General features: G+C 52.3%; 1 protein-coding gene across 4 annotated transcripts; it reads right to left on the bottom strand.

The window, feature by feature from the left end:
- Positions 1-1,306: 1,306 nt before the first annotated feature.
- Positions 1,307-18,483, bottom strand: Zdhhc7 (zDHHC palmitoyltransferase 7). Of its 4 annotated transcripts, none has more exons than NM_133394.2 (8): positions 18,253-18,455; positions 9,842-9,926; positions 7,398-7,728; positions 5,834-5,958; positions 5,127-5,223; positions 4,643-4,724; positions 3,393-3,523; positions 1,307-2,911 (listed from the first exon to the last, which is right to left on the bottom strand). In NM_133394.2, the coding sequence occupies exons 3-8, from the start codon at positions 7,710-7,712 to the stop codon at positions 2,735-2,737; spliced, it is 927 nt and encodes a 308-aa protein (NP_596885.1). In that variant the 5' UTR covers positions 7,713-7,728; positions 9,842-9,926; positions 18,253-18,455; the 3' UTR covers positions 1,307-2,734. The 4 variants fall into 4 exon arrangements, with proteins under 4 accessions (NP_596885.1, XP_087449910.1, XP_087449909.1 ...); XM_087593784.1 differs by having other exon boundaries at positions 1,308-2,911; positions 7,398-7,528; positions 18,253-18,483; XM_087593783.1 differs by lacking the exon at positions 18,253-18,455 and adding an exon at positions 15,207-15,348 and having other exon boundaries at positions 1,308-2,911.
- Between the last annotated feature and the right edge of the window lie 935 nt (positions 18,484-19,418).

Genomic DNA, 19,418 nt, shown 5'->3' on the forward strand with positions numbered 1-19,418 from the left:
GCTGGATGTACCAGGAGAGGAGTGTTGAACCAGGGGCAGGAAAGGGTGGGGCAGAGGACATGGTGTCGCGACCAGGGGAAGCCAGGTCCTGCTCAGCCATAGGCTCTTCATCTTGAACAACGAAATATCCAGGCTCATAGTCTAAGCAGTGCCTAGGAAAGGGACACAGGCAGCCAGCCCCAAGCCAACAGGAAGCATGGATGCTGCCACCCATGATCTGTGTGGGTATGCGGCTACAACCTCCTCCATTGTCTCCTACTTTCTAGAAAGCCACCCGAGCTGTTAGGAGACTGACCCTTGTTGACTTTTGCCCAGCCCAGACTTCCGTGCTTCTGATCTAAGCAGCCACAGGGCTATGGGGTCACCATTCGTTCCCTTTGGAGTCTTTGTCCTTGGGTTCAGCCTGGGTCATAGCTGAGTGCCTCGGGCTTGGAGCTGCCCCAGGGGACCATGACATTCCCTCACAGGTTGGCATGGGTACATCACCCCCAAGGCTGTGCAGATGAAGAGGCCATTTTGGATTCTTCTCATGCATAAGGGCTTTTTTTTTTCCTTTTTCTTTTTATACATATGTGTGTATGTAGGTACCTGTGGAGGCCAGAGGAGGGTGCTCAGTCTCCTGGGACCACATATAAGATAGCCATGAGCTACCTTCTGTGAATGGTGGGATCCAAATGTGGGTCCTCTGGAGCAGCGGTAAATACCCTTAGCCACTGAGCTTTCTCTCCAGCCCCAGAACTTTTGTAAGACTTAAGTCGTAAGGCCCTGGGCATAGTATATACCTGCTATCCCAGCCCTCGGGAGGGGAAGGAATGAGTTTTGAGGTTGAGGCTACTTTAGGAAGACCCTGTGTCTCAAAAGCCGGATGCCTGAGGCTCTTGGGGGAGGATTGTTTGTTTTTTGAGACAACCTCGCTGTCTTGAACTCAGTATGCAAACCAGACTGGCTTCAAGCTTTGCGAACTCCCTCTGCCTTCCCAGTGCTGAAGTCAAAGGTTCTCAGACACTTCCCATGCAGACTAGCTGCAGAGGCCTGGCACTGCATCCCTGTTCCAGCCCTGGGGCTGAGGTTATGTCCACCTGCTCCTGTGCTCAGAACCAGTTTTATTTTAAAGTACATTTAAAAATTTCCTCAAAGTTAATTAAGAGAAAGTTAAGGGATCTTAGGGTAAAATCCTAGCCAGGCAACATCTACACAGGTGACACTGGGAGCTGTACCCAGATACCCAGGTCCCCTCACAGGCACATAGCAGGTCCTGAAAAGGCAAGGCAGGCCACCCAGGAAGAAGAGGGCTGCAGGAAGGTGAGAACTGTGGACGGGTTACTTTATTTCATAGAAAATCACACTGAGGAATTGAAAAGTCAAGTATACTCAGCTTGGATTCACCGCCACGGACTCCACACTGGAGGGTGAGACTGCCAGAGCCTACATGCCCAGACACATGTGCAAAGGAACGCAGAGACAATCTGAAGCCACGATGTCCCTCTGCAGGGACTCAGGCCCCAGAGTTTGCTCACTGCATGAGAGGGCTCAGGTCCCCCGGGTTCACCTCAGTAGCATAGGAGCCCAGACAAGGGCAGGGCACAAGCGACTGACACCGAAAGAACAGTCATGGTGTCACGGGGACAGAAAGGCAGCTGGTCCCAGAAGGGAAACACTGGTGTCTGCATGGGAGAACACTCTCGGAAGTCCCCAGCTTCTGTCAGACTGCTTTCACCCAGCAGCAAAGGACAACCTACGAGTTTAAGGCAAGTCCCCTGAGGGGAGCTGTGTGTGCTGACATAATTCTAAGCCCACACCAAGGGTCCACTGACTGAAGTGCCATGGGTAAAGAAATAGTCACATGTCCCCACTCTTGATAGCTCAGGCACCGGGCTGTCTCAGCCTGCAGCACCTCTCCAAAGGGGCCCAAGGCGGCTTCTCATGCTGAGCTCCCCACAGCCCCTGCCCCACAGTGCTGGGTCTCAGCACAGGGCTACCACTTTCCTTGTTGAGAGAATGTTGCAGTGGCTAGTTTGGCTGGAACAACAAAACCTCAGCTCCATGCCCTCAAACACTAAGTTTTCAGTGAAATAAAAGCAGGAGGCCGGGCCCATGCGCAGGCATGCCTGTTCTTTGGATCTGGACACTGGAGGATACATTCATAGGAGGCCAGCAAGGGCCAGCAGTGCGTCCCACTTCCCTGAAACACTGGAGTCTGAAAGACAGCTTGTCTACCACACGCGTGCTTGAACAACACTGCTGATTCTGACACATGCTCACGCACACACACCACACAGACACACAGATGAGCACACACAGACTTGCTGGAAGGGTCAAAGGATGCCCGTTCTGGGGCAGCATGGAGTGTTCTGGAAGCCGCTTTGACTGTTCAGTGCTAGGTGTCAGAGCCCTCCAAGCCAGAGTCTCTGTGGAAACCCCTTCCAGTAAGAAGTGCGCTGGGGATGGGCCAGCAGGACCCCAGCAGCTGCTGTGCTGGCTTCCTTCATGACCAAGAAGCAACGGCACCTGTGCTGTGGGTGCTCGCAGCCCACGAGACATCCTGGGTCAGGATGGTCAGGATGGCCTCCCGGGACTGCTTCTCCTGGCAGTACACACAGAAATGACAAGTGCCTGTGGCCCTAGGTCCATGAAGTGCTCATGGCCCCGTCTGCTGGCCAGCTCCATCTGCCCACAAGGCTGCTGTGCTTGCGGCCACTGAGTATGATGTCTGCAGACATCCTGCCCTGAAGGCTCATACAGAGAACTCGGGGCCTCCCTTCCTGGTCCTCATCTGCAGCCGCCTGAATCGGAAGCCCACAAAGGGGTTCATCCAGAGGAGGGAGGGAGGGCCCCCGAAGACAGACTTCATCCCTTCCCACCGCAGCCTTCGCTCCCACGTAGGCTTCTCACTCTTCAGCCTCTCGATCTCCTGGGAGCAGAAGAAGCCAGAGGAGCAATGAGAAGAGAGCCACAGCCTGTAGCTGCACAAGGCTACCCACAGCGTGCTGCAGGCCTCCAAAGCCTGTGTGGAGCTGGGCACTCCTCCCTATCCCACACGCACAGCCAAGCTGCAGACAGCTACAAGGATCAGCCTCAAAGTCAACCAGGCTATGGCTCGTGTGGCACAGTGGCCTCTGGATGGGACCAACACTTTGCTTGAGTTCCTACTCGGTCTGTATTTACGCAGCACCTTCCCCAGGCCTGCAAGAGTGGGAGGCCTTCACGTTTCTGAGACCACTGAATTCTTACCAACCTAACCCCTATCCTGGGCCCAGGAGCTATGCTGCCCCAATGAAGAGAGCAGCGAACACAGACCTGTGGACCCAAGGTTGGAGAGGCCACGTGTACACGTGGGCTGTTGTTGCTGACAGTGCCCCCTGCCACCCCTGAAGACACAGGACAAGACTCACAGTTTCGTCATTGCATATTGAGTGGATCTGGGTGCCGAACATGACTGCGGTGAAAGTGAAGAACAGGAGGCCCTCAAGGCACAGGAAGACCAACAGGATTACAGTTATGGGAGGAGAGAAGTCACTGCACTCTGCGGATGAGAGTGAGGTGCTCAGTGTACAGGGGAGCGGTGGGGAAGCTGCACGAGTTTCCTAGAAGGAATGCGCTTCTCCTGCGTGAGCCCACTAGAGCGCTCTAAGAAGCTGGCACACAGCCCTGTCTGCCTGGCACACAGCCTCGCCATCCTTGACAGCCCACAATCTCACCTCCCCTGAAGTTTCTGGCTGCACTGGGGACTCTTCCCAGGGCTTTACGAATGCCAGGCAAACACTCAACTCCACCTTCTCCCACTGTATACCCCCAGCCCTCTTTTTACCTTGATAGGGCCTCACTAAGCTGCCCAGCCAGCCTTGAACTTGTGAGTCTCCCGCTTCTGCCACTTGAGCAGCAGTGCATGGGTCCCCTAACATATGCAACTGTTCTTAAAGGACCCTCCTGTGTCTACACTGTGTGGCTACAGGGGACATTCTACACTAGAGGTACTGTGACAGGAGTGCAGCCCCTCTTGTCTTCCTGTAGCTGCCAACAAATGCCCGTCCAGATAGGCACATCCTCCGGGACACCCCATCAGGCCACGCCAAGGCTGCTGTGAACGGGATCAACTAAAGCTGGCCAGAAAGCAAACACAAGGCAATGGCCTCAGTGGCAGGGCTGCCTGCCTCAGTGTCAAGAGTCTGCAAGTAGCTGACGTGATTATCACACCTTAGCCACGCACTAAGTGAGGTATCAGCCAATGAGCAGGGTGAAGCTTCCACATTCTATCTTAAGAAATGTTAACTCTTTACTGCCAAGGTGGCTTATACCTGTCACCCCAACACTTAGGAAGCTGAGAGAGAAGCATCATCCGTGAGTTCAAGGCCAACCTAGACTACAAAGTGAGACCCTGTTTCAAAAAACAAAACAAAACACTAAAAACAAGCCCATCTCAGGTTATTAAGAATAAGGCCTTCCTCCCATCCAGGAGCCCACTCCCCCTGGGGCTCCCCACTGCACTGCTTTCTTTCTTTCTTTCTTTCTTTTTTTTTGGTTCTTTTTTTCGGAGCTGGGGACCGAACCCAGGGCCTTGCGCTTCCTAGGTAAGTGCTCTACCACTGAGCTAAATCCCCAGCCCCACTCTGCACTGCTTTCGAGATGACGGAGTCTTCCTTACCTGTCCACTGCCCTCGGACGCAAGAGATGAACTGAAGCCCGCAGAGAATCAGAGCATGGATTGAAGACAGAGCTATGTACATCTAGAAGGAGGGAGATGGGTTAGGGATTTTCAACAATCTGCCATCCTATAAGCAGAGGCTGGCCGTGCTCACACACCTCCCACCCCCAACGGGGAAAGCTGGCGTGGAGGAGGAGTAAATTGTAGGCAGTGGCAGCTGATTGGACCACAGCAGAGAAGCCCAACAGCTGCACGGCAAAATAAGCAGAGGGGAAATGAGCTCTGTGCGTGAGGGAGGCCCTGTGTGTGACAATGGTGACCCAGAGGGACAGACAAACCTACAGGCAACAGGTGATGTAATCCACATGGCATGGTCACCCCCGGACTGTGTTCTGCATGTGCCAACACCGCCATTAGCTGTAGCTAAATACCTCCCCCAACTGCAGAGGTTCGAGTCTCAGAACCTCCAGCTCAGCGCACTCACGGTGAAGAGCACGAAGAAGCGCTGGTTCTTCTCTCCCACACAGTTGTTCACCCACGGGCAGTGGTGGTCCATCTTTCGAATGCACCTCTTGCAGATACTGCAAAGGAGAGCACACTTTTCAGCCTTGTGTTCTGGGACATCAGTGACACCAAATGACATCCAAGGTAGGACAGCCTGAGGACATCTCTCTGCACAACACCTATGACAAGAGCGGTCCCACTCCACCTTTGTGCACACACAGAGACTCAGTCCAAGGACAGGGAAGCCCAAGAGACTTCCAGGAATGAACAAGTCCCTGGTTCGCCACACCCAATATCAGCCCCGCCGAGGGACAGCAGCCTGTCTAAAAATCCAGTCTTGGCACAGCAGGGAAATGACACACTGCAGCAAAGGCCAGTAGAGGGAGCCCAAGAGAGGAGGACATTCAAAGGCACCTGTTTGTGGGCTGGAACCGCTCGCTCCTTTCTCATTAACCAGTGTCAGTCAGAAAGTGTGCCAACAGGAGCCTGCATTTAGTCTGCTGATGCTGCCACGCACAAGCAGTAGCAAGTATAAAGAGGCTTGATTCTCCAACTACAAAATTCATGTGCCAGGCCAGGAAAAAGAGCAGACACCTTGTTGCTTCCTGTGACTATTGTCCAGCTGTCTGCTGCACTGTCTGAAAACTTCCATGTACAGTCTGGCTCTGCTGAGGGCAGAGGTCATACCTGCAGTGGTGGGCACGCTCCGGCTTGATGCAGCAACACTTGGGGCACTTGTAGATCACCTCGCCCGGCTTCAGCTGCAAGCTCTCCATGTACTCCTTCGTGGCGTTGCCTTTGGGGACAGCCCCCTGTGCACACAGATTGGATTCAGGTTGGGTGAAAGGAGTCAGAAAAACAAGGCTCAACCCATAATTCTAGCACTCAAGAGGCAGAAGGCCAGTCTGATCTACATAGTGAGTTCCGGGCTAGCTAGGGCTACACTGGACTACCCTGTCTTAACTCTCCCACCCACAGCAAAAGATCTACAAAATATGCCCATAATCCCCAGCACTGGGCACGCAGATGCAGGAGGATGGCTGAGTTTGAGGCCAGCCTGGGCTACTCAGTGAGACTCTGTTTCAGGAAAACAAAAGACTCCCGAAGCCTGAGCATGCTGAGTCTGATGAAGGAGGCAGTGTGGTCAGAGGCCTCTCGGGCAACCCTGGTCACGGGCAGACAGCGCACCACAGGATGAGGTCTAGGGCACAGCCTTGGTCCCTTGTACTGGCTGGTTTTGTGTGTCAATTTGACACAAGCTAGAGTTATCACAGAGAAAGGAGCCTCAGTTGAGGAAATGCCTCCATGAGACCCAGCTGTAAGGCATTTTTAACAACTAGTGATCAAGTGGGTAGAACCCAGCCCATTGTGGGTGGTGCCGTCCCTGGGCTGGTGGTTCTGGGCTCTATAAGAAAGCAAGCTGAGCAAGCCAGGGGGAGCAAGCCAGTAAGTAACATCCCTCCATGGCCTCTGCATCGGCTCCTGCTTCCTGACCTGCTTGAGTTCCAGTCCTGACTTCCTTTGGTGATGAACAGCAATGTGGAAGTGTAAGCTGAATCAACCTTTTCCTCCTCAACTTGCTTCTTGGTCATGAGGTTTGTGCAGGAATAGAAACCCTGACTGAGACACTTGTATAGGCTAGCCAAGGCCACTATGAGGCCAGGCCGCCTCACCTCAACTTTAGAAGGCAACAGAAGCTTACAGTAGTGGTTTTCGACCTTTCTAATGCTGCGACCCTTAACTGGCAGACACAAGCACAGTTACTCTGTGTGCACAGATCAGGAATCCATGCCAGGCTCACAGTGCTGTAAGAAGCGTAGAACTTTCTTAGAATCAACACATGGCCTCATGTGCCTGCACTCGCTGCCTATAGGGGCTGCTCTGTGGCCTTCAGATTACCAGGAGGAAGCCCTGGCCATCTCCCTGGTTCTGGGGTAGCTACAAAAAGGGTGTCTCAGGGGTTGGGGATTTAGCTCAGTGGTAGAGCACTTGCCTAGCAAGCCTAGGCCCTGGGTTCGGTCCTCAGCTCTGAGAAAAAAAAAAAAGGGAGGGGGGTGTCTCAAATTTCTGAGAAGCAGCTATCCCTGATCTGGAAGCTCTAAATTCGTCTTCACTGCATTGGGACTGAGAGCGGAAGTACAGGCCTGCTCCAGAGAGAGCCCACAGTGTGTGCGTCTGTGCCAAGGCCATGTGCTGCTCTGTCACAGCCTCGGCACGTGCAAACCTTCTAGGCCCGAGACTGGGTACCCACCGGGTCAGTGAGCATGGTTCTTAGGTGGGAGGACAGCGCGAGCACCGCCAAGCAGTTGAAGAGGACCCCGTTCACCACGGAGTACCAGAAGTCTTTGGAAGGCAGCAGCATGACGAAGGTCACCACAAAGTCTGCATAGACGACCAGAAGCCATGTCATGACAGCACAGACCATGCCACAGCCATCTCGGATGAACCACACCCTGTCTGCCATGTCAGCCTCGGAGGACGAGGAGGACGCAGAGTCATAATTGTCATTGTCAGTCAGGAGAGGATGGTGCTCAATGTCCCGGAGCCTGTGTCCTGACGGCTGCATGATTCCCTGGCACAGCCTGCAGAGGTGGTGAGAGCGGGTGAGGCTCCTGTGCAAAACACATCCACATCCACGTTTAACATGAAGAGCCAAATGTGTAAAGTCACTCAAAGACACTAGGCAGAAAGGAATACAAGCACCAAACTGGCCAAGGGCTTGGTCTCTGCTTTCTTCACCACTGTCCGGCTGCGTGAGACCCAGTGGGTCCCCATACTGTGCATGCAAAGACAGAGAGATAAGGAAAGGCATGAGCTGAACAGAATCACAGCCCTGCACCCTAGCACAGTATAGAGGACCTTGCTGCTCACCGCTGTCCCTAGGGCCTGACTTGTCTGTGCTCTAGACAGGGCTCTTCACCCCCTCAATACAGACGTCACCAAGGCATAGGGAAGAAAGCTTGGTTGAAGAACATTCTGTCCTTCCAATCTTAGGGGCTCACCAGGCTGAGCACCCCCCTGGTTTCTCCCCATTACTTCAGCTTCCTCCTGCCCCTACACCCCAGGTTAATACAGGTTTGTGACTGCTTCTGTGGAGGGCTCCCTTTAGCCTCTAGATCCCAAATCATAAGCCAGTTCTAGCATATCATTTTAACCTCTGTAAAGTCGCCTCTGCTTAAGAATCCATTTTTATTTCCGGACTTTTCTCATTCTTCCTGTGGTCTCTCACTGCCAAGAAGACATAGGTCAGAGAAACTAAAGAACAAGGCTCTTCAGTAGGAACTGCTCTGCCTGCCGCACCTGGCTTGCTGGGCTGGTCCTCTTATCTGTTTGCTAAGGGTGGGAACACTCGTGACAGGCAGGCAGGGAGGGAGAGTCCGGCTGTGTCTTGGCCTTGTTACATGGAGAGGAAACACTGACAGGCACTAGGGTGCACTGGCCCTCCAGACCCTCCAGAGCAGCACTGAGGTGGGCAAGGGGGAGGGTGTTCCTGAGGCTGCAGTAGGCAGTGGCAGGGCTTTTACAGCCCAGACATGGCATTCTTCACGCAGGAGGAGCTCTCTCTGCTGGGAGTCCCCACCTGCAGGGTGCGGCACTTCCAGCAGCACAGACCAGGGCACCACTGTTTCCAGAGCCAGAGAGGAATCGGAGCAAAAGACCTTTTTATGATGCTGAGTGCAGTGGAGGACGGAAAAGAGGGCCGGACGTTTGCACAGCCCGGCTCACATGCCCCACGTGCAGCTTTCCTAGGCTGGCCCCCGGAAGCCACACAGGCCCTTGCTTCTCTTGTCTGCAAGCACCCTGCATAGCTCCTCTCTCCTGGACACTGTGACTGAGAACTCAGAACCTCAGGTACCATTGGCTGAGCCTGGTTCTGAGAGGCCAACAAGAGTCTGGGTGGTTCTGCTACATCTGAGCCCTGTCTGCCCACCAGCCAGCCTCCATCCACCTCACCTACCCCACCTGCCCCGTGCCTGACATCAAAACACTGGGAGATGTGTCCCCTCTGAGAAACCTGCTGTCTGCTTAAAGGCAGATCTGCTTGTCTCTGTGTCCTGGATTAAAAGCGTGTGCCACTTGCCTGGGCCTAAGCTTTTCACGGCTACTGTGCTTCAAGATCCAGATCAGAAGCCTGTGTCTTCCAGCCTCAATGTTTGGATCACAGGTGAGCCCCCAGTTCTGGATTGTAGTTCATTCCTGATACAGTCAAGTTGACAACTGGGAATAGCCCTCACACCTGGTGTCTGTGAGGTGACAGAAACCACACCATCTTCCACATCCATCAAGTGAGTGGGGTTTACCTGTTCTTGAGCCTGTACTCCACACAGAGTAAAGGACAGACTCCTGAGACACTACAATTAACATTCTCCATCTGTCCTGGTGACAGCCCTTCCTTGTCTCTTCTCTTGCAATGTGGCTTGTGGGACTGGCCAAAGGCTAAGGAGTCAGTCGGAGGACTCCTCCCTGGGGCAAAGGCAAGCAGATAGGTGGGCAGGGAGCTCGCCTGCAGCTGCCTCTGGGCCTGACCACACACACCTTACCTGCCCCGCACCCCGCAGCTGCATCACAGTGAGCTAGACTGGTGGCTTGGGTCCACAAGCCCAGCACTCAGGAGGCTTCGACAAGAGGATAGTCAGTTGGAAGTCAGTCTGAGATAGAGTGAGACCCTGTCATACACACCGGCTATGCACTCACCTTACAAGTTGCTTCTAAGCATCATGGGAGCACTTGTGCCTTTTTTTCAGGACCGTAAGCCGCATGCTGTCCTGTGTGATGTGGCCTGCAAGATAAGAAAGTTGATGACAGGTCACTTGCTGTGTGAGAGAGCAGCATATGGTGTAGAGGCTGGAGATCCCTAGATGCCACACACATAGCCTACAGCAGTTCTGTGGCTCTGCACTTGGGACTGTCCACAACAACAAAGTCACTGACAAATTAACAACCCTGGAAACAAAACTGATTTTATTATTTATGATTTTGAGATAAGGTTTGATAGGTTGCCCAGGGTGGCCACCAACTCATGGGCTCAAACTATCAAACCCTAAAAGCTAGGACCAGGGCACACTAACTACTGGTTACTACAGCTAATCATGGCCAAGTGGCATGGGGACATGAACTTATCAGAGCAAAGTTTACGTAGTAGCCTACTGAGGTGATACCTGGCTGTACACCCAGCACTCAGGAGGCCAAGACAGGAGGACTGCCTCGTTTGAGGTCAGCCTGGGCTACATAGTGAGACTATGCCTAAAAAGGAATTCATTAAGTTGTTTTAATATATGTTTCACTGTGCCTCTGTGAGCCGTCCATGAGGAAAGAAGGCTAGCATGGCCGTGTAGGGACTGGGGCAGAGCTGGAGGGAAAAGCTTCAGTAGACACACATCCTGATCAGTGCACTCTCGAGTCAAGGCTGCCTTCCATTTACTTGCTGTGACTTCTGCCTCTGTGATCACGTGCACACAAGCAGCTGGAACTCAACAACTGGTATCTGTTGATGATGGGTTCTACTAAGGACCAGGGATGTGACATCTAACCCTGTAATGTCCTGGGGCCTGGACCCTGGCCTCATACTGAGCTGACTGCAGGGAAGTCCTGTCTGTTGTAGTCACATCAAACCAGTGCCCTACATACAGAACAAAGCAGACCTCTGCAGCGGATGGAGATCACCTCATCACCTGGAGCTAGGCATCCAAGTGCCAGCCTCTTTACCAAACCCCAGAGATGTAAGACTCAAGACCAGAGCTGCACCTGCAGGCTTCCCAGACAGTGTGCTGATTGACGGACTCCACACCGAGAGTACAGGGATCAGAGAGAGATAGTATCACTTCCTCTGGCTGGGAACCAGAGTGATCAGGAAAGATGACTGGCCATGTGGCAGCCTGATTGACATGAAGTGGGAAGGACAGAACACAGGAGAGGGAGCTGTGAGGGAGCTGTGAGGGAGCTGTGAGGGAGCTGTGAGGGAGCTGAGAGGGAGCTGTGAGGGAGCTGTGAGGGAGCTGTGAGGGAGCTGTGAGGGAGCTGTGAGGGAGCTGTGAGGGAGGACAGGCCTGGGTCCTAATCAGTCCTCAAGTGCCCTGCTCAGGTGCCCAAACTCGGGTAAGAGGACAAGCGGTCTGAAGAGGCAGCAAACAAGCAGTACTTGACCTCAAGGCAGGGTGAGGTTGGCAAGGGAAGGCTGTCAGCTAGAAGCCTATTTTATTGGCCCCTCTCACCCAAGCAAAAGTGAGCAGAGGGCAGGAAGAACGCGGCCTGAGGAACCACCATGCAGACACAGGAAGAGGAGCAAGGCAGTGAGGAAGGGCAGACTCACTGTGACCTCTGGGACATGGGAACTGCTGGCTGCTGGGGAGATGATGTGGGCTCACTGGCCATGGGGTGACTGTAGGGCACGCCCAAAACGCTGCTGACTCAGAGTGAAAGGTCCCAGCACAGCAGTGTGGGGAGAGGGGACAGGTGAGCGGACCACAGACCCTGGAGCACTGGGAATGGGAGCATCCCAGGGAGGAGGTGGGGAAGGACCCTGGAGGGCTGGGGCAGTTGGAGCAGTCAGCCACCACAGACAACGTTCACGGGGCCACCAGGGACCTATCCTGGCACTTTCAGTAAACTGCTAAGAGCCTGGCCACTTACTGCTAAGAAGGTTACAACTTTTTTCAAGGGCCTCATACATGCTGGGCAAGAAATAAGCAAACTTTTCCCTGAGTCAAGAGAGGCATCTAAAGCTAGAGGGAGAAGAGGAAGCTTTGACTTTTAATCTCCCCAGGGTCCTGTCCTTCCCTCCTAGCAGAAGCACAGAAGACACTCTTGATCTCCCTACCTCACAGAAGAGCTTCTCCACACCCACAGCACCTTGCTCTGACCACACCACATTTCACCCAAAAGAACAGATGCCAAGTAAGCGACTAAGCACTGGACTGAGCATGAGACACAGCTCATCCCAGAGCTTGTCCTTGCTTTGAATTTCTCCTATGGCCATCAAAGTGGTGCAGGCTCACAAGAGTTCTAACTTTGAAGGAAGGGAGCCCACATGTGCAGGCTCAGGGAATGAAGCCACAAAGGAGAGAGAGGACAAGGAAAACAGCTACTATTAGAGGGTATAAGGATTGCCTTGCCCTGAGGAAACCTCACATCCACAACTCCTAAGTGACCCAAGGCCACATTCCCACAGATCCCTGCATGGAGTGTGCACAGAGTGGGTCCCTAACGCCGAAGGACAGAAGTCACCATGCAAGAGGTGAGTGAAAGCCTGTCTCTGTCCCCATGTTGCAGTCTGGAAATGATGCACTCATGGAGACTGCTGAGAACACTGTGTAAGTGTGCAGAGTGAAAAGGCTCCATGCTGGCCACTGTCACAGACTGAGCAAAGCAGAAAGGCCAGCTAGCTAAACAGGTCACTGCTGCACAGGCTGGAGGGTGGGTAGTGTGACTGTCCTCCCTCGGACTGGGAAGGTGGCATGTAGCCGCAGGGTGCTGGGAACTTGCTAAAATGTACAGTCAGAGGTGGCATTGCAGGCTCTCATCCCAGAACCCAGGAACAGAGAGAGGACCACTCCAAGTTCAAAACAATCCAGTCTACACTGCAAGTTTCAGGTCACATAGAACTGGCTGCAGAGAGACCCTTTCTCAAATAAGCAAACCCAATACGACAGCTTTTGGACACAGGAAGAAGGTTCTGGAGAGATGTAGGGTGAGTGGGGACTAATGCAGCCCACTCTTGGAGAGGCAGGCTGGGAGGCCAAGTACAGTGAGGTTCAAGGACAGCTGTGAAGCCTAGGAAAAGAAAGAGCAGAATAAAGGGAGCCTACAGTGTTCGGAAAGCACCGTGAGGGACTGGCCTCTCTGTCCCAAGGCCCTGCCATGGCTCATGGAGTTCTAAGGAGGTGGCAGGCTAGCAAAGAGCTGGAGACAGAGAAGTAGGTGTTGAAGGTAAGACTTAGCCTGGAACTGCAAAACAGAGTCCAGGAGGGAGAGGCAAAGGCTTAAAACCTGGGTTGCTGAGAACTTGAAGTTGCTCAGGTCCCAACGCCAGCAGCAGATTAGAGCGAAGGAAAGTAGGACTCCTTAAGACGAGGTGGTGGTGGGAATCCTGGGCAGTCAGAGGGGTGTCATCAGTGCAACAGACTCCTCCCTGTGGTCAAGTAAACCTATGCTTCTGACAAACTTCCCGGGCATGTCACCAGCCAGGTGAGAAGGGCACCTGAGTCAGGGTGGGGACAACTTTAAAAGGAGACAATCCTCAACGTGCGACCTAGAACAGTGCTCGTGGAAAGCGCTTCCAAAGTATCCTTCACTCCAGTGTGCAGTCACGGTGTGGGGCTGGCCTCCCACGCATGCTGATCACCTCTGCACACCAATATATTATTTTCTCCTCTGATTACTAAGTCTAAAAACTATTAACCTTGAAGAAAATAGACACACCCAACCAAAGCCATGTCAACATATTTGCAAGGGCTACACACTGCAAGCAGTAAGTATTTAAGCTTTCTAGAAAGCGTCATTTAAATACTTAGTCACAATGAAACAGCAATTGGAACACCAGGTCCCAAAGGTCAAAGGTGGCGAACACAGGCACAGAAGCAGGAGGCTAGGAAGAGAGTCATCTCCGGGATGGGACACACCACTGGGAGGAGAGTCACCTCGGGGGTGGGGTGTACCACTGGGCTTTCCCCTCGGCAGCCACACTTGCCCACAGGTCTTCAGCCCAGGAGCACCCAGGATGGGGCCTGACTTCTCTCCCTCTGTGTTCTCTTAAGTGACCTACCTCTTGGGGACATTGGGAAGGAGAATTCAACCTAGCAGATACCCACACTGGTGACATCATTGTCTAGTCAACTAGCAAATTCCACGCCTGGAAGGTGGGAGCAGAACCCCTCTGTTAAATCTCACCCCTCTCCATTTCAATAAGCACCACACCACCATGTAGTCACCAAGGTCAAATGCTAAGAACTCAACTTCGCTGGCCTCTTCCTCCAGCCCCCATATCTAAGTCGTGAGTAAGTTCTGGACTCTTGACCTCCAGAACCACCCTAAATCTGACCTCATCTCCGCCTGCCCTGCCCACACAAATCCTGGGACTGTGCACTCAGTTTGCCTTCCAGCCTCCTATAGGCTCAGTGCCTCTATCTACCTAAGCAGCCTGCCCCACTCGCATGCAGTACAATCCTTACAATCCTTACAGATTAATCCTGTGGGCCTGTCAATCACCTGCATGGGAAAGCACTGCTCAGAGAAGCTGTCTGCTTCAGACACTTCAAAGTGTAGCATGAAGCCTGCCTAAACCTGTGGGTCAGCATGACAGGCTCTCTGGTCATGTCCATTCTCACCTTCAAGAGTGTCCCACATTATGTGCTGTCTCATCTGAATTCTTCCCCAGGGATAACAAGGAGACCAGAGCAAGATTCCAGATCAAGAGTTATTGTGCAAAACCACAGCTCAGTTCCCCAAGTCCCTCCATGCTGCTGTACTCACCTCTCCTCCAGGCTGGTCGAAGTTCAGTCCTTCCCCCTCTCCCCACAAGGTACTCATTTAGTAAGCTCCTCCTTCTTCCAATTAAAATTCACTTTCATTCTCTCTGCCTAGCACAAGTATTCATTCATAAATTTTCAAGCACCCACTATCTTCAAGACTGACTGGAAACAGTATTTTTTAAATGATCAGGTGCTGTCCCAGTAAGACAGCCTGGATTTCATTCAAGAAGTAACAGAATTCTCCAAAATGTGTACAGGAATGGGACTCAGCAGTATGCAGGCTCAGAGCAGCAAGAGAGGAAATGTTTGCAGGCAGCAGCAAAAATGCTGCATGAAGACTGAAGAAGCCAGATGAAGACCTACTGTGCTGCTCAGACTAGCCTCAAACTCCTGGGCCCAAGCGATCCTCTGCCTCAGCCTCGGGAGCCAGGACTACAGACATAAACTAACACAGCCTACATCAGAGGCTTTTAGATAGAAGGGGACTGGAATGGACATGGCTCTCTCACTGTCTTGGTTAAGGCTTACTGCTGTGAAGACACCACGACCAAGACAACTCTTAGAAGCACAACATTTAATTGGGGCTGGCTTACAGGTTCAGAGGTTGAGTCCATTATCATCAAGGCGGGAGCACAGCAGCATCCAGGCAGGCATGGAGCAGGAGGAGCTGAGACAAACAGGAGACTGGCTCCCACAAAGCTAGGAGGACAGTCTCAAAGCCTACCCCACAGTGACACCCTTCCTTCAAAGAAGCCACACCTACTCCAACATGGCCACACCTCCTAGTAGTGCCACTCCCTGAGCCAAGCATATTCAAAGCACCACACTCACTGATCTTTGTGTTCCCATGGCAAAGCAAAGACTTCCACTTTCAAGTAGGAAGAGTTGAAAAGATTAACAATACATGAGCCCTGAGACTCTGTGTCACAGTATCCATCCGCCTGGAAGGAAGGCCGCCCATTGCGCCATTAACCAATCACGCCTCTGCATTAGAGGAGGCTTGAGTTGGCAATACTCCATTTACTGTCACACAGCAATGTCAGGGAGCTGGGGCCCCAGTGGAGGCTGGCAGAAGCTGACATTTGAGACTTCCCAGCTTCTGTTCTTCTCCCCTGGCCAACTTGAATTCGAAGCCTTTTTCTTCAATAAACCAACTGTCATCCCTTTCATGAGCTCTGAGTCCTTCCTGTAAACTATGACCAAGCTGCTGGCTTTGAAAAACCCCACCCCAACCTGCAGTGTGGACAGTGAGGTTGTTCCTCCTAAACACTGTCCCTCAGCAATGCTCAAGGAGGACTTAACCTCTCAGCTGGTACAACTGAAGCGCCCCATAGCAAGGTGCCATGGCTCCCCTGCTCTGGAGCTCAGTTTAGGGAATAAGAACTTGATCAATAGCCTTGATTTTATACACTCTGTTTTGTTCTTGTGCTTAAAGCATCCTTTAAAAAGTGTATACAGGCTGGAGAGATGGCTCACTGGTTAAGAACACATGCTATTTTTCCAGAGGACCTGAGTTCAGTCCCAGCTCACAACCACCTGTAGCTCCGTTCCATGCTACTCAGTGCTCTCTTCTAGACAGCACGGAGCAGGTACCATACACGAACACACAAATTTATAAACAAACGAACAAATTCTTTTCTTAAAGGACGTTACTGGGGTTTTTTGTTTTGTTTTGTTCTTTGTTTTCCAAGACAGGATTTTTCTTCTATGTAGCTCTGGCCATGCTGGAACTCATTCTGTAGACCAGGCTGGCCTCGAACTCAGAGATCTGCCTCCTGCTTCTGCCTCCTAAGTGCTGGAATTAAAGGTGTGGGCCACCACTGCCCAGCACATATGTTACTTTTATAATCAAAACATTACTTTAAAAAAATATCCCTCAAAAGTTGCTTTTAGTCAATCATTTCATATCATTGCTCAGCAGGTCCTAAAGCCAGGAAGTCCTGGAGTGATGCAGACCCATGTCTAATGCACCCAGACGTCACTTTTCTAGGGCCTGATTGCCAGTCTCCTTCCTGCAGGTGAATAGCTATCACACTGTCTTACATCACTGACATTCAAGGGAGAAAGCAATGATTCCAGGAAGAGTATAAAATCCTGTCTGTACTTTTAACTAGTCCAAACATTCACTTCACATATACTTTTGAACCGAGGGTTGTCCCTTTAGCATTAACTTTTCCATCTTGCCTTGTTTTGCTTGAGGTAGGTCCAAACTTTCAGTCTTCTCATCTCTACCTCTAACTCTTGGATGCTCAGGCTTTATCTGCTTACTCTTCTATTCTTGAAAAGGGCTTGGTTTTAAGGCTGATTAGCAAAGTCACGGCGGTCTAATTTGTTTGTTGTTGTAGAGACAGGGTTTCTCTGTGTAACCCTGGCTGTCCTGGAACTCACTACATAGACTAGACTGGCCTTGAACTCAAAGAGATCCACCTGCCTCTGCCTCTCAAGTGCTGGGATTACAGCTGTGCACCCACTATGTCCAGCTTAGAGTTTGTTTGTTTGTTTGTTTGTTTGTTTGTTTTAAATATATCAACCAAGCAAGCAAGCTGAGATACTCAAGAGTCAAGTGTTGATGAACAAATTCTGAGTGAAATTACATCTTCACTTTTTTCCACTCTCAATCCAGAAGCCAGTGTGCCTTACCAGTAACTCCACAAAGCACACAATGCAGTTTCAACACCAACCTGTCTATTTTGTACAATGTTTTAAAAAAATCAAATTTAGCTAACACTCCCATTAGCCCATTTTGTAAAATATCTCCAAGAACCTTTCCCTTTAACCAATTCTGCAGAGGCAAGTATCACATGGGCGCGCGCTCTCTCTCTCTCTCTCTCTCTCTCTCTCTCTCTCTCTCTCTCTCTCTCTCTCTCAAAAGCAGCTTTAGGTAAGAGAAAGTTATAAACAACTTTGGAAAGACCAGAGTCGTGTGATGGGCAGATTTAGGAAGAAATATAAATGACCTCTCACCCACGCCAGTAAAATAAACACAAGGGCACTCACTCACTAAGGGGATCCCAAAACAGACTGCAGCTTGGATTTGGACAGCGCCACACACACCAGTAAAAACCGCTACAGGGTAGACAACTGCAACTCTAATTACTCCAATTTAATTGCCACAGTAAACTGGCTGTTCACGAGCTAATAAAATGTGCCTATTTAATAGCTAGAAGGAACTTAGTTCTAGAAATGATGACAGCTCAAAAGAGTTGAACCTGGAACCTGATTGCCCTGAAAGATGACCTGCTTTATCTCAGATGCCCTTCCGGGTAACTACCCTCATAACACCATGGCCAGGGGGCAGGAGTGAAGAAGAGAAGGAAGACCGGCAAAGAATAGAAGAGTCCTGTTAAAGAGAGACAACGGGATTGGAGAAGACAGGCGTGCGATAAAGCCAGACTACAAAAACTTCACAGCTCACAGATGCATGACAGCACTTTATGACAGCCACTCTGACAGTAGCCACAGAGAACGCTTGGCTGTGGAGCGGGCAGTCGCGCCCAAGGTCAGGCAAAAGGCTGCAGGTGCAAATGGGGCCGGATTCTGCAGGGTCCGCAGAGAAGGCAGGAGACCCCTGGGGGGACAGGAGCGAGGAAGCCCTAGAGAGCCGCCTGAGGTCGCGGCCGCCGCTCTCATTGCACTCACCCGAGGCCCGGGCGGGGTCGCCCAGTGCTGAGGCTCCTCGCGGCCGGCGGCTGCAGCGGCGCGGGCGGCGACGCATCATGCGGCAGCGCTCATGGCCGGGCCGGGTGGACCCGGATCCGCTCGGTTCCGTTCGGCTCGGTCCGGCCCGGCAGGTGTGCGGGAGGCAGCCGACCAGCAGAAGCGGGAGCCCGACGCGGAGCTGGAACAGCCAAGCGGAACGACCCCGGAACTGGACCCGGTGGGGTCAAGACGCTGCGCCTGCGTCCTTCCGGCCGCGACGCCCGGACCTTCCGGGAGGAGGCTCGTGAGGAGGTTACGGCGATTTCGTCCAAGACCGAGCTCCCCAAAACTCGGCAGTTCTTGGAGAGGAGGCATCAGCCTTTACGGCAAGACTTCTAAACGGAGTTGCCCGAGAAGGGTGGCCCGGAAGGGAAACTCAGTACCTACGGGGCGCCGCGAGGGCCATGCTGCGTCGCCGTTCGTAGGCACTCACCCGACAATGCTTCCCGCCGCACAGTAGATGAAGTTAGTAGCGACTCATTCTCTGTCAATGCTAGCCTGTGCCAGGTGGAGGAGGGAGGCGCGGGGGTGGAAGCAAGTAAGCCAGAGGGCGTTTGGGAGCCTGAGGACGCACCCTGGACTGGGAATGCTCCTTGCCCAGGTCGCTAGAGTGTCGCTGCGACCCCTTCCTCATGACGGGCCTAAGTTTTGCAGAGGTAGAAACGAGTGTTCTTTTTTTTTTTTTTTTAAAGATTTATTATTTATTATATATGAGTACACTGTAGCTGTCTTCAGACACAGCAGAAGAGGGCATCGGATCTCTTTACAGATGGTTGTGAGCCACCATGTGGTTGCTGGGAATTGAACTCATGACCTCTGGAAGAGCAGTCGGGTGCTCTTAACCGCTGAGCCATCTCTCCAGCCCGAAACGGGTGTTCTATAACCACACCCTCATCCCGGCCCCGGCCCCTGCGCTTTGGGTCCCGGGACAGACTTGGCACAATTTGTTGCACAATTTGTCCAGGGCAGAGTAAAGCGTTTGGTAGTTAAACTGGGAAACGCAGGATGTGCTGTAAGATTCAAAAGACAAAATGACAGCTCCGGGATCTAGCCCATTGGGGTCTACACGCCATCCTCGCTGGGTTTCCTGTCCCCGCGTCCAGAAA

The sequence above is a fragment of the Rattus norvegicus genome, chromosome 19 (genome assembly GCF_021556685.1).
Source record: "Rattus norvegicus strain SHRSP/BbbUtx chromosome 19, alternate assembly SHRSP_T2T, whole genome shotgun sequence".
In the NCBI taxonomy this organism is placed as follows: domain Eukaryota; kingdom Metazoa; phylum Chordata; class Mammalia; order Rodentia; family Muridae; genus Rattus; species Rattus norvegicus.